The 15,330-nt window shown below is 39.3% G+C and overlaps 1 protein-coding gene across 6 annotated transcripts in view; it reads left to right on the top strand.

Moving 5' to 3' along the window:
• gbf1 (golgi brefeldin A resistant guanine nucleotide exchange factor 1) overlaps positions 1-15,330 on the top strand; it is a 110,916-nt gene that overhangs the window by 84,933 nt on the left and 10,653 nt on the right. For all 6 annotated transcript variants that reach the window (XM_084735172.1, XM_084735171.1, XM_084735170.1 and 3 more), the window contains 13 exons: positions 169-294; positions 5,391-5,473; positions 6,708-6,944; positions 7,260-7,353; positions 8,530-8,706; positions 8,885-8,949; positions 9,094-9,217; positions 10,823-10,894; positions 11,099-11,193; positions 11,278-11,431; positions 12,423-12,648; positions 12,745-12,902; positions 12,996-13,245. In XM_084735172.1, the coding sequence (XP_084591298.1) occupies positions 169-294; positions 5,391-5,473; positions 6,708-6,944; positions 7,260-7,353; positions 8,530-8,706; positions 8,885-8,949; positions 9,094-9,217; positions 10,823-10,894; positions 11,099-11,193; positions 11,278-11,431; positions 12,423-12,648; positions 12,745-12,902; positions 12,996-13,245 (1,861 nt within the window). The remainder of the gene's footprint in view (positions 1-168; positions 295-5,390; positions 5,474-6,707; positions 6,945-7,259; positions 7,354-8,529; positions 8,707-8,884; positions 8,950-9,093; positions 9,218-10,822; positions 10,895-11,098; positions 11,194-11,277; positions 11,432-12,422; positions 12,649-12,744; positions 12,903-12,995; positions 13,246-15,330) is intronic.

Raw genomic sequence — 15,330 nt, 5'->3', positions numbered from 1 at the left:
TTTTCCACTCTATGGGGTCACTGTAATATCAGCAGGATGAGCAAGGTGAGATTCAGTGCAGGAACAAGGTTAGCTTTGCTTATGTAATATGCAGTAGCACAGTCTGATTTAATGTTTGGTTTGTGTATTTTGTTGTGTTCTTATTTTGTGTGTACTGTGTGTTTGTAGAAAGTGAACGGCTCTCCTTTCATGACCAATGATGCAGGCTTTGCCTTGGCCTACGCTGTCATCATGCTCAACACTGACCAGCATAACCACAATGTCCGCAAGCAGAACATCCCCATGACTGTAGAGGTGAGTGATCTCTTCTTCTCATACACACACACACACACACACACACACACACACACACACACACACACACACACACACACACACACGTGCGCATTTCCAATGAAACCTTTTAACACCAGGTCTGTGGCCCATGCAAAGTAACCATTAAAATGCCATTTACCTCCATAGTATTTTATTTGCTTTACGCTCTTGAGCATGGAGTGTGTACAAGCTCTGGTGTGAATCAGTCAGCTGTCAGGAAAGAAACGTCTTGCATCTTGCTATGAACAAACTAGCTTGTCAGCTCAGAATGGGCAAGAGACGTTTTTTAAGTGGCAGCAGAATCCAAAATAACAGTGGGTTAAAGGGATAGTTCACCTCAAAATGAGTCATTATCTACTCACCCTCATGCTGATTGAAGGTCAGGTTTAGTTTTTTAGTCCACAAAACACTGTGTGTGTTGTGATGGTGTGCAAATGGCATGTTGAGACATTCTGAGACTTGGATTACACAAGGTGAGCAGTATGGAGGCATTTTATTTATTTTTCCATTTGTTCGAAAACTGGTCATCATTCACCCAAGTTGTCTGGGAGATTCTGCAACACTGTTTTCCTCTGAGTCTCCAGCAGTGTTTTGTGGACTAAAAAACTAAACTTGACCTTCAGTCAACATGAAGTTGAGTAGATAATGACTGCATTTTTATTTTAAAGTGAACTATCCCTTTAAGCCTATCTCAGGCAATACTGAATGTGAATATTATAATAAAATGTTTGATTAAACTAAAATACTTTGTAAATATTTCTTTGCCAGGTATTAATATCCATAGTGATTTTTCATTATATCTTTCATATTCTTGCCAGCATGACTGTGATGTCAGGATTAAATGTCAGTCTAAGTGGTATTAAAAAGGTCTTTAAAAGTCTTGCATTTAACTTGGAGAACCATGGGAGTACCCTGATGGTCCAAAAAAAGAACTATCTGCTTTCAGGAGGGAGATGTGAGAAAATGTTTGAGAGTGTGTGACTTTGGTATTCGACCCATTTGTATGTCCCAAGGGTGCTCTGATCAGGGTATTTGGAGCCCATCAGCAGTCACTGGAAGCGGTAATGGCTGTTATGAGTCACATGGCCTATTTGAAGCCTTATATTTATTGTGTAGCATTATGTATTTATTTAACTATTTTCACCAATGTTGTCTATTTAACCTACTACAAGGAGTTTTTCATAATGATGCCTTTATCTGACCTTCATAAGCAAACTGAACCATCAGAGAGAGATCGGCTGTATTTTAGACTTATTCTTAACATCTGCCGCTGGGTCAGATCCTCTGGGACATCAGATGAAACAAACCTGTGTTTAATGTTTCCCAGGCAAAGTTACAGAGTACTATGTTAGCCAATTAAAAGGAATAATTATTTAATTATTACAGGATCAACACAATATGAAAGGTCGTTGTAGTATCTTGAAACAACTTGAAAATGATCATAGATGTATTTGGGGACCCTTTGTACAAGAATGTAGGTGAGTTTTAAATAACAATTTAATAGGATTTTTTAATTGAATTCTTAAAATGTTTCTATGTAGAAAGGAATGATATGTTTAGCATCTAATTATTAAAATGCTGTAGTCAGACACAGGAAAGTAATAATAATAATAAATAACAAACAACCTGTGTGGCCATATGACATTCATTTATTTTACCAGTAGAAGCTGAACATTTCTACGTATCTTTGTCCTGTAAAATCCAGCATTTAGCCTCAGAGCTCTTAAAACTTGGTAGTTGTAAAAGACCAGTGAAAAGTCTGTTAACTGATGAGAAATGTTATTTGAACACTGAGAAATGTTCAAATAACATTGACAAATTGACATCTTCACCTTAATCTGCTTACTAATAGTAGTTATACTGAGGTTTGTCCGCTTGCATATCAACATTGCATCAGAATAAAGGGAATTAAATGGAATTTACTGAAGGATAGCCCCTTGAAATGTAGCATCTCTTTTTTGAGGGGGTCCTAAAAATAAATAAGAATAAATAAACACTTGAATGACACTCACTTTTTTATCACATTGTGTATTTAGTTTAAAAAAAACAAAAAAAAAAAACAAGTAGATCCTTTAAATAAGTGATTGACTCCTCTGCCATTGTCAGTAGACTTGCTGATTTTTATTTATTTTTTTCTCATGTCACATTCAACGTCACAAACTGTGGTTATTATTTAATATCTTTGACTTCAGTCTCCCTTTTAAATTCAACTCTGACTAACCTGGAACAATTTTCAAGGCACCACTTATAAGGAAACTGATGGACTTTGTGATTGAGATAACAAGAACCTCATGTACACCTGGCATTAGATTGTAATCTGTATCTGGATACGTTATCCAGAATGTAGTACAGCTTGCGTTTTACACCTACTTGAAACCTGAACACAGTGTAAGATCAACTGCCTCCAGATGCGGTCTGGCAGATTCACATTCTGATCACAAAGATTAAACACCTTGCATTTTGTCCCTTTTCTGGATAACACATCCAGATACAGATCACATTTTAATACCAGGTGGAAATGGGTTGAAGGAGACACAGAAGTCACAAATGGAGGTAACAAACCTTCATAGCATTGTGCCAGAAAGGAGGCAAATATTAACATTATCCCCCCTGGTGTCATGTTTCCAACACTGCTGATAAATACCTGTGACCACTGCAGAGTCATTTGACCCGGGACTGAATGCTGATTGTACCCTTTCACACTGAAGACAAAAGACAGATGTTAGTAGTTTTTTGTCCAGTGTTAAAGGGGTGTAAGATGTACATTTGTAAAGTTGGTAAAAAAAAAGAATGTACCTTTGAGTCCAAAAGGACAGGGTGTACAACAGTGGTGAGTATGTAGATTGCAAACACCTTGCCTCTCCCTCTCCTTCCAAGTTTGTTGGAGAACCTGCGATGCCCTACAAAGGAAAAGACAGTAACTTCCCAGAGTGCAGAACTGAGAAAATTTTGAATTTTTAAAGTCAAATCACTTCGATGGTTTTGGGATGTTTCTGAGCATTTGAAGCTACTAATATTTCTATGCTAATGGAAATAAATGGAACTTTAAATATAAAAGTCAATTTGCTGCAATAGAAAAAAATATTAAATATTATCAAACCTTTTCTGATAAAATATGACACTGATTGCTGAATTGTAATGCAGTGTCTTTTCACACCTGGGATCAGTCATTGTAGTGGTGTGTCATAGTATAATGCACATAGTTGACATATTTCTTCATTTTCTTGCATATTTTTTCCATGTTGGAGTACAGTAACTGAAGTTACAGTGGTTTGCATTCCAGAGAAGATATTTGTCCACATAACAAAGAATATCTTTAATGTCACAAAAGTTATTAGAACTAATTTTTGACAAAAAATTAAGTTAATGAAGCCTTTTTCCTTTGTAGGGCAGTGTAGTGACCGAGATACTCAAAAAAACGTGACTGGCCGTATCTAGAGACAGTATTTGGTTTATCTGTTCTGAGTTACCCTAGAAACATGGTGGTGCAACATGGTGGCCTCTGTGGAAGTGGAGCTGCTCCCTCCAGACATGTATAGAGCTCATTCTAGGGTAATAAAAACACAAGAATTCTTATTTCCAGGTGATTATACACTAATGTAAACATACTTATTAATTCCTCTGACACACAAGTTTGCATATTTAATTCTGAAAAGGGAAAAAAGCTGAACTGTATTCACATATCTATTTCTCCCTCTCATCTGGACATGCCACTATTTGTATCTGGTGATATGACATTCCTCTGTGAGTGCTTTGCATTTGCACTGGTGCTGCTTGGCGGCTCAGAAAGCTCATAGCCAACAGCTGTAGCCAGTGGTGGTCCGTCTGAGAGGTGAACTCATCCTAAACAGGCGGCGAGGGGGTGGTGGATGTGTGTGTGTGTGACTGAGTGAGTGAGTGTGTCTAACTCTTCATCTGCCATCTCTGGCTGTGTTTTTTCTGTCTGTGATTGACAGCAGATGAAGACTAAACAGAGTCTGTGGGGCAGCTTGTGGGTGGGCCACTCTCACTGACAAATAATAGCAAGCACTTGCTTTCTCTTTCTCTCTTTTATGTCCACATACTTTGTAGAATTAATCCGTCTTGAGTCGAGTCATACGTCGTCATACAGCTGGCGTTGTATGGTCCCTAATGATCCCTATACATTCCCTGAAGGTCAACTGCGGTTTTGGTGAGGAAGGTTCGTTGACCTCCAGGCTCAGACAACAGGCAGAGGCTTCCACACAATAGTTTGGAGAGGGCCAATAAAAGTGGCGCCTAACACTTCAGTTACTTAGCAGCTTGCAATGTGTAGTATTCACCACAGCATGTGTTGGCAGTGGGGTTATTTTTGAAATGGGAAAAGTATGCCTAGCATCACTGTGTGTAAATCAGATCCTGTTCCCAAGGATGTGACAGTGTGCTGACATGTTTTCAGTGCGGTACAGGTGAGGTCAGTGCTATAATGTTCAATTTTGTCCAGAAAACGCAGCATGCTGCTCCATTTGGCACCTTGTGTGTGAGCAGTGGCAGCTCAGAGAGTTTCTCTCTGATATTGAGTGACTTACTGCGTGTGAGTGTGAGACGGTGCGTGTCCCTGTTATGAGCACGACAAATAGAGGCCTGATCCTCTGTAGCCTTCTGCTTTCTCTAGCTCTCTGTGCTGCTGTTTATTTTTCTATGTGTCCCTGCAGAGAAGCTCCTGTTTCCCTCCTCTTACCTGCCAGGAGGACAAAGCCTGCCTCGTGGAGGCATAAAACCGAGCCTTGAGGCTGTCACTCATCGCAGGGTGCTTCTGTTTATTTACAGGAGGCTCTTGGCTCTAATCCCTGTTTTCCTAACGCTGCAACTAAAGCGTATTAAGTAACACATAACGAGTGTGTTTCCACACAGGCCCTTTTAATTGTTGGTTGGATGCACAGTTAATGAAGCGCTGAATGCCAGAGGCTTGGGTGTCTGAGCTAAGCTGCCGTGTTGAGATGCACTGACTGACATGTTGATGGTGGAGAAATGACAGTCCATGTTTCTACCAAAGTGTGTGAGGTGATTGAATAAAGTTTCCACACTAACTGTACTGTTTTTTTTTCTTTAAACAGCAATTCAAGAAAAATCTGAAGGGAGTAAATGGAAACAAAGACTTTGACCAGGACATGTTGGAGGACATCTACACTGCTATCAAGTAAGCTGCTGTCACACTGCAGCGCTCAGCTGACTTTCTTTAGCCAGCATCTAGTCCTGTCTGTCATTTTTTAAATTTACCAATCAATTACTGATTTAATATCAAAAATGTCAGAAAATAGTCAAATATGATCTCCTAACTTTTGAGACTTGTTTGTTTTGTCCACCCACATTCTCCTCATCATACGTCATTCCACCAACTTAAAGGTTACAGCTGCACTCACCACCTGCGGAGGGCGCACACTTACTAATACAAAGAAAAATATCAATAAATCATTTAAATGTAAATCAACTTAAATGCAGGTCCTGCAGCCAGAACATTTTCATACACAACTCAGTGAAGTGAGGGTTGAAATAAAAGGTCAAAGGACAAACCAAGGTGGTTTTATTTGGTTTCTTTCAAGTTTAAATGAAGATGACAGCGTGAAAATGACAGTTCCTCTGAGTTTGGTGAGAGCAGTAAATCAGCTGTTCCTGATAAAACAAAAAGGACTGTCCTCTTAAACAAAAAGCTCTCTCTCTGTAGGGATCCTTTCCATAATGTTGTCAAACACTTATAATAACAATCTGAGCCAGTCAGTGGCAAAAAAAAACACTTTTAGTGGACACACTTTGACAGTGCACAATTACCCATAAGGATTACTTTGCAGCCTGCTGATGGCTGCAGCTGGCTCACGCAATACTGGACCAATTTCAAAAATTGTTGAGCGTATCACTTAGACCCAAAAAAAACATGGCAAAACAGGGTCCAGGTTCAAAAATACCCAAGTAACTGTTAATGATTCTCTAAATGATTAATGGATCAGCACAATTTTGTGGAAACATTTTGTGCAAATCCATTAATCGACTAATCCTTTCAGCTCTACTGCCGAGCTGGCATTAGATTTCTGCTCAGATTCATAATCTTGTTTATTTATTCTTTCATCAGATTGTTCTCCAAACATTTGCCAATTTTAAACCTTTTCACTGTTCATTTATGGCTGCTCATGACTGGACAACAATAAACATTAGATTTTTTTATATATTAAAAAAAATCAAAGAGAAATTTAAAAAATTATTTTGTAGAAAAATATTTTTACATTCCACAATGTAAGGAAGCAAAAAGTATTAGTTGGTGTCACAGGTCGAACAGCAGCAATATAAAAAAGATTGTGTAAGGCTGGTAGGTCAGAGCTTTAATTCCTACATTGTCATGAGTGAGCTGCTGTCAAGCTGAGATGTATTTTCCTCTGTAGGAATGAGGAGATTGTGATGCCAGATGAGCAGACAGGGTTGGTGAAGGAGAACTATGTCTGGAGTGTGTTGCTACACCGCGGTGCCACACCTGAGGGCATCTTCCTTCACCTGCCGCCTGGCAGCTACGACCATGACCTGTTTACCATGACCTGGGGTCCCACCATCGCTGCTCTGTCCTACGTATTTGACAAGAGCCTGGATGAAAACATCATCCAGAAGGCCATCACTGGCTTCAGGTACACAGTTTCAAAATTGTCAGCAGGTACAGTGGTGGAACAGACTGATACAGCCACACAGCATCAAACCCATATCCTCTACAAGCTCTTCCTTTATTGTTCTGGAACAAAACCTGCCCATTTGTGTCAGTCACAGGCCACTGTAGCTCACCTTTCCAGCCCACAATTTCTTCTTTTCTCATTCCACAGTTTGGCAGGCTTAAAATATTATGTTATTTCAAATGGCTGCACACACAAAAAATAAAGTATGCAATTTGTTATGTCTTATGTGTTTTGTGTGTTTTTTTGTATCTGTATGTGTTTCTGTATTTGCAGGAAATGTGCAATGATAGCAGCTCACTATGGCTTCAGTGATGTTTTCGACAATTTGATCATCTCCCTCTGCAAGTTCACCACTCTGAGCAGTGAGGTGAGCTACACAGCTTCCTGTTGTGCTACAGTGGTCCACTTTGTCCTAACAATATATATAGTATGAATAGCATCTTTCACATATTGCAGTAAACTGTTATTAGTCACATAAACTGAAAGACAGGATCCTATCCTGATCTACAGAAAGACACAACAGGAAACACAAGATTAGAATAATGAATTGATTTGGTGATAATTTTATCTTAAATCTTTGAAAATCTCTCCTCTGATGTGGTGGATATGTTGTCTTTATTGTGGAATTTATCAATGCTACACTTATTTAATTTGGCTCTGAAGCAGATGAGACTATATAAAGGCAAGATGGTTCATTTATTTTATTTTTTTTTTTTAAAACAAATGCATCATTTTTCCCTAAACCCAAGTATCACCATAAAATATACAGTAGAAACATACAATACAAAAGGAAAAATACAAAACATATGTACATAATTGCACATCTTCATGCATGCACACTAATATACATACTAGCAACAAATTAAAGCACAAACTGTTAGCTCTATGTTTTCTATGTAGATGGAAGTGGATACTCATTTTGTCAAGTGATTGTCATTGATTAAATTTTATTTTAAATTTTATTGACATTGATTCTTTGATTAAAAGTGCAAGTAGACACATGTTAGGGGCCATAAGAATATAAAAGTGAGAACGAAAATATACACACGACAGGGCCACAAAATATAAAACAAGTTTCCATTCTGTTTTTCTTATGCTTTACAGGAAAAGGACCATTCCTCACTCATGTTTTCTTTTTGTTTTGTTTTTTTGTTTTGTTTTTTTTAATCTCCTCCTACTGTCATGAATGAGAAAGAAAAGCTGCAAATCCATGCATTTAAGATGCTGGAAGCAGCAAACGTTTGACAATTTTAATTAAAAAAAGACTGAAACAATTAATGATTGGCAAAATTTCTGGTTGTTGCAGCTGTAATTCAGTTGGACATTTGTAAATTGCTGGTGCAACAGAAGCTGTATAAACAAGCGTTAGGGACGAGAACATCATAACCACCATAACTCTAAATTAATGAAAGTAATGATGAGCTGTATGTTAAAAAACCTACCCTGTAACTAAAACAGGCAGAATGGTATCAGTAAAATCTGTAAATATATAGTATGTATACAGTCTGTTGACTGTGTGTTGATGTGTCCTCTGTCCCTGCAGTCTGTGGAAAACCTTCCTACAGTGTTTGGCAGCAACAGTAAGGCACAGACGGCAGCCAAGACCGTGTTTGACCTCGCCCATCGGCACGGCAACATCCTGAGGGAGGGCTGGAAGAACATCATGGACTCCATGCTGCAGCTGTTCAGAGCCGAGCTGCTGCCCAAAGCCATGGTCGAGGTCAGCGCTCCGTTTCTAAACTCTAAACACTCTTTTCCATTCTGTCACTGATTGGAACATATCTGCTCTGTGACAGCACTGCACATGCAGTCTGTGAGCTGGTTCTGTTCTGCATTCATTCTACATGTTCTGCTGCCACCTACTGTTCACAACTCACACAGTGTGCTTGTTGCCTCAGGTGGAGGATTTTGTGGAGCCAAATGGAAAAATTTCTCTTCAAAGAGAGGAGACACCTTCAAATCGGTACGCACAAACCTCATCTAGCATCTGCTTCACAGAAGAAGAGTCCGGCTTTCTATAATAAGTAGAAATGTATTTTATGAAACAGCGCTGATCAAGAGGACTGAAAGTCAAACCTATTTTTTTTTTCTCCATGTTGTATATCAGTGGAGAGTCGGCTGTGTTGAGTTTTGTCAACTGGTTGACGTTGAGTGGAGCCGAGCAGTCAGGACTCAGAGGACCGTCCACGGAAAACCAGGAGGCCAAGCAGGCCGCCATCCTCTGCATAAAGGTGAGGTTATAAGTACATGCAACATTAAAAGCATTAACATGAAGTGGGCGTGTCTGTAAAGGGAGACTGTTTGGCACCCATAGAACCCATTTTCATTTAGATATCTTGAGGTGAGATGTCAGTAAAACCCTGCCCAAAATGTACTTTGAAGCATATTTAGCCCCATTTCTTAGGTCTTTGTTAATGCAGAATAATATCTGTAGTACATCTATTAGAGATGTCCCGATACAACTTTTTCACTTCTGATAGGATACTGATATTGCAGCCTTGAGTATTGGCCGATACCGATATCTATCCGATACGATATCGGCATGAATCATACATACTTTTATTACTTATTTTGTAGTGTAGAATGTTAGAAAAGGCTTGATCAAGTGATGTTACTCAAACAGAGAACAATAGTCAGCAACCAGAGTCACCTATGGATAGAAGTGCTGGAGCAGAAAATGGACTGCTTATCGGAGCGCATATATCAGAGATTTAAGATGCAGTCCGATAAAATCCGATACTCGTTTTTTGGTTAATATTGGCCCGATATCCGATATCAATATCGGATCGGGACACCCCTAACATCTATATTTATTTATTTTATTAATTTCTTTATTTATCTAACAGAGACAGAGCCCATTAATGAACATCAGTGTATAATACATTATGTAGATATGCCAGAGTTAGCAAGAATGCTAATTTACATTTGTGGTCCCCAGGAAGGTAACAGAGAAACATAAAAACAAATGACCAATACACTACAAAATATTTAAGACATTATATTGAGTCTGGACATGTGTGATTTAGACAATCAAACATCCCACAGGACCCGCAACTGTAGAAAGAATCCATACATGTAACCACTCATAAATGTGTATGTGTATGGATATCTGTTCCAGGCATGTTGCTGCCTGGGACAGTCCAGGATACTGGACACTCCTGATATACAACAAGCTGCTACACTGACACATCACATATGCATACAATAACACACTATACGAAGAATGTGATGCAAAACATACAATGAGTGTTGGACAACAATTAAGTGCTACATAAAAGTGCAGGACCATACAACCAGATACTATAGAACTAAGAATCTGTCTGTCTGTAGTTATTAATTCTGCCTATAAATAGTTTAAAAACGTCTGTTTATAGAGGTTTAAATACCCCTAAATGATAATTGGAAAAACATAATTTATGGTACATTTAAGGTCGACATTTTCGATAAGACTGCAACTAATTTGTTCTTTCTTGGAAACCTGTATTAGAATTCACAGAGATTTTGTGGTTTATTTGAACGATTTCATTATTTGTACAATAACTTGTCCTTTCTAAATATTCAAATAAGAGAATCAAAAAAGAACTTTAAAGCTTCTATCAACTGTTGAAGCTGGACTAAGTTTACTTGCTTCGTTTTATTAGTTCTATTTTTACATTGGCCCTAAAGGTCTTAAAGTGTTTTGAGTGTTTGAATTTGATTTTTTAAATGTGTGGTAGTACGTCATATACTGTATGTTGAACTACTAGGACTCTTGTGGTTTGCCAGCAGCCATTCAGACAGTTTTCACTGTGTAAAATCTATCAACATCACTGAGTTTTATGTTTCCTTCTTTCTAGCAATGTGACCCAGAAAAGCTGATCACAGAGAGTAAATTCCTACAGCTGGAGTCTCTGCAGGATCTCATGAAGGTTATTATTATGTTTTAGCAACATTTCATATCAACCTACTCTATAAAGCTCATAACAATCTTGTTGTGTGTTGCTTTTTACTGCCTTTATAGAAGTATATGTTCAATGTGCTTTTAAGATAGTTTAGAAAATGAATCTAATAAATGGCATTATATTATTGTTCTGTTACAAAGACAACAAAACAAACATAATTCTCCTCCTCAGGCTCTGATATCAGTCACCCCTGATGAAGAGACATATGATGAAGAGGATGCTGCCTTCTGCTTGGAGATGTTGCTGCGGATTGTTCTGGAGAACCGGTAGGAAAGAGACTCTGTCGATAATCCCTGATCCTTGTGTTGTCATACTCACATCTCTTTCTCTGTTTGTGTTTGTGTGTGCAGAGACCGTGTGTCGTGTGTGTGGCAGACAGTGCGCGACCACCTTTACCACCTCTGTGTCCACGCCAGTGAGAGCTGCTTCCTGGTGGAGAGGGCTGTGGTGGGCCTTCTCCGACTCGCCATCCGCCTGCTGCGACGAGAAGACATCAGCTCTCAGGTACAACACACGCACATACGCACATACGCACATACGCACACACGCACATACGCACACACGCACACACACACACACACACACACACACACACACACACACACACACGTACCTGGACACAAACACTGCAGCAGAGTTGGTGTGATGTTACAGGCTGTAGTGCTGTTTATCTGTCTAAATTCTTGTGGTGTGAGTTGCAGAGTTTTGGAGACGTTGGCTGTCAGGATTTCTGCCCTCTCTTCACTATAATGGCACTCGGCTTGCGGTGCTCAACACACCAAAAAAAAAAAAAAATTAAACCACTGTCTCTTCAAAAATAACGACCCTGTTATTCAAGATAAAGGCAGACATCTCTATGGCCAATATCTTCAAAACTCTTCAAACCACCCCAAAAAAATCTAGATGGATAAACAGCACTACAGGCGAGAGGATGTATTTTTAATAAACAAGGCGGAGGAAACATTTTAGGTCAAATAAGAACTACCAGCTGACAAGAAAACCTGGCCACAGATCAGTACTTTTAATCATGAAAAAGAGGATCAAAGTGAATTGAGATGGAATAGCCCCCTGATTATGTCCTGACACCATAACTGATGGTTATTCTGTGAGTTTTAAATGTGTTTGAGTGCACTGTTTTGCTAAGACTGACCAAAGTGAAGATGAAATTGAGGAGTGAAGAATGTACTTAAAGACCATTAAAGTTGCAACTAGAGCTGCAACTATTAGTTGATTAATTGTATAATAATAGAGAGAATTATCAACATATTAATCGACAGTGAAAAATCATTACAGGAAAGACTTGAAAAGTTGTACGTATGTCCATGTGCGTGTTTGGACCTATTTCTCAACTGACATGATGGTGTCAGGATTAAGTAAATGATTAATCGAGAAAACAATTGACAGAGTAATCAAAAAAGAAAATAATAATAATAATTATTACAGCAAGCTCACCATACTTTCCCAGCCCTGATCTTCTCTCCCTGTGCACCTACAGGTTCTCCTCTCCCTGCGTCTCCTGTTGATGATGAAACCTCACGTCTTGTCCCGGGTCAGCAGGGAGGTGGCTTACGGCCTCCACGAGCTGCTGAAGACTAACGCAGCCAACATCCACTGCACAGATGACTGGTACACGCTCTTCTCCCTGCTGGAGTGCATCGGAGCCGGAGTCAAACCTCCCGCCTCTTTCCAGCTCACCTCCACCACCACTGACAACGACACAGGTTTCACTGTCTCTCTCAGCATCTTGACCTGACCTGGGTGAAAACGGTTGGTGATTTGAGAGAATGAAAATGTATTTGTGTATTCTGTGTCTCCAGGAGCTCAGTCAGACAGTGAGCTGCCACCTCATCACCCCAGTGAAGTGAGTGTCGACCGCGGCTACTTATCTGACTCTGAGGTCTACACCGAGCACAGCAAGACCAGGATCCCTCGCTCCACTACAGACGTAGATGTAGCAAACAGTGGATGGCTCGTGGTCAGCACACACACACACATACACACTCAAATGCCTTGATGTGTGGTCAAATTGTGATGCTTATTTGTTCTTGTGATTTCTGTTGTTTTCCAGGTTGGTAAGGACGACCTGGAGCTGAGTAAGAGCCCTGCAGTGGGCTCTAAAGCTCAGCTCAATCACCCACTGGTCAACCAGTACAGTCTGACTCTGGGTCAGGATCTGGGCCAGCATGACACCAAGTCTCTCATCAAGTGTGTGGAAACGCTCTCCTTTATCGTCCGCGATGCTGCGCATGTCACCCCCGACAACTTTGAGCTGTGTGTCAGAGCCATACGAGTGTTTGTGGAGGCCAGTCTCAACGGAGGTGAGACACTCAGACACATTTTACATTTCAGAGGAGCTGTCTCAAAGACGAGATGTACAAAGTGCTGGAAAGGAAGGAAATAAGATGAAGTGAGCATATAATGACAAAAAAGATTACATGAAATTACTTTGAAGATGAATAGAAGTAGCTGTGTGGTGTAACAAAAATAGCAGGTACTTTTCAAGCATGTTAATTTACAGGGCACCCATGGGATCTTTTAAAGTATTAAAAATCTATGTATTTATATTGAAAGATCTAAAATTAAGGCCTTAAGAGTATTGAATTTCACTTACAAAGCCATAAATGTTGTTAGCAAAGATCTGTTTTTTTCTTATCTTTTGTAGAATTAAATATGTACTAGGGCTGCAACTAATGGTTATTTTCATCAGCGATTAATGAGTTTACTGTAATAGAGGAGTACCAGAAAATATGCACATTTAAGAAGATGAAATCAGAGAATTTGGGCTTTTTTCTTAAAAAAATGACTCAAACCGATTAGTTGATTATCAAGATTGTTGGTGATTAATTCAGTAATTGATTAATAATATATTAATCGTTGCAGCTTTAATAAATGCTATAATGTCATAAATAACTGAAATGTATATCATTTTGGTGTAATCTGTGTCTCCCTGCTGTCTTCCTTTGGGCCAGCTCCTCACATACACACCCACAATCACACAAAGACACACACAGAGCAAAGTCAGTGAACAGCAGAGCAGAGATGCAGAGGTGGAGACGCTAAAGTGAAAATACGTCAGAAATGTTGAGTTGATGACTACTAAGCTTGTAAGTGCAAGAAAACCTGGCAAGTGAAAAGCCAGTACTTTCTAATGGACCTGTTCAACAAGCTTAAACATGATGACAGTGATGTTTTAATCTGCTCTGACTTCTGCCCTTAATCCACCGCTGCTTTTCACATCTGACTTTTTAGCTTAGTTTGCTACATATTTTAAAATTTGTCAGATCATTGTAAACTGCGCTGCTGGCTGAGACAAACAAGCTCCTCCTCCCTCTACCTGCCGTACCTGCAGGCAGGGAATCACATCAGCAGCAGAGTGAGGACAACAGAGACTGGCAGATGTCTGTGGTCTTGAATCGTTCTAAACTTCACTCAGGAATATGATTTATTTAGCTGACATTTTAGATTTGTTTCCAGTGCAATTTTAAGTTTATGTAGTGACTTTGCTGTTTGCTGCTCTGCACACAACACTTGGTCATATTTAACATATTAAACCCTAAACCTGTTCTGAATTTATAAGAAGTTATTTGGTAATGGAAAAAAAAATTAAGGGCTCTTTTTTGTAAGTGGCAACAGAATCCAAAATAAGAGTAGGCCTGTTCCAGGCAGTTAAAATAAAATATATACAATTCTGTGTTACTAAATTTAAGTACTTAAATTTAGTAACACAGAATTGTTTTCTAGGACTTAAAACCCATGCTGATGATTCTTATATCTTAAATACTTTTGCCAGTATGGCTGTGAAGTTGGCATTAAGTTTAATTCTAAGTAGTATTAAAAAGGTCTTAAAAAGTCTTACATTTAACTTGGAGAACCCTGGAGGTACCCTGAATAATCTGATACAAGTATTTATGGTTACAACTCATTGACATTTTTGCCTTTGCTCCCCAAGTATTCTGTCAAAATTGATTAAAAACAGAAATTTTAGACTAGGTCCTCAAAAAAGAATGTCTGCAAGTAATTTACCCTTTTAAATGTAGCTAAACCATATGGACACAAAACAATTAGCGTCCCATCATTGAACCATCTACTTAACCTGTAAACGGTGACAGAGACACTCCAGAGACGTTCAAATGATCAATCATTCAGCCTGACAGGTTTTTAATAGCAACCATGTGCCTGTCTTCAATCTGTTTTGTTTCTTGTCCTCCTTCATGTCTCCACCTCAGTGTCCTGCCCTACATTCTTCTCCTCCTTCCTCTTCCTCTCTCCGCTCTTTATCCTCCTTGTCATCCGCCCCTCACACCCCCCCCTTTTTTCCATTCATCCCTCCTTGTGCTGTTTGTGATCTACAGTAAGACAGGGATTAAGCTTGAGAAATGGCAGTGGTGCACTTGTGCGCTGGC

The sequence above is a fragment of the Lutjanus erythropterus genome, chromosome 14 (genome assembly GCF_056507025.1).
Source record: "Lutjanus erythropterus isolate fLutEry1 chromosome 14, fLutEry1.hap2, whole genome shotgun sequence".
NCBI classification, from domain to species: Eukaryota; Metazoa; Chordata; class Actinopteri; order Lutjaniformes; family Lutjanidae; genus Lutjanus; species Lutjanus erythropterus.
This window is presented reverse-complemented; position numbering and strand designations above follow the sequence as displayed.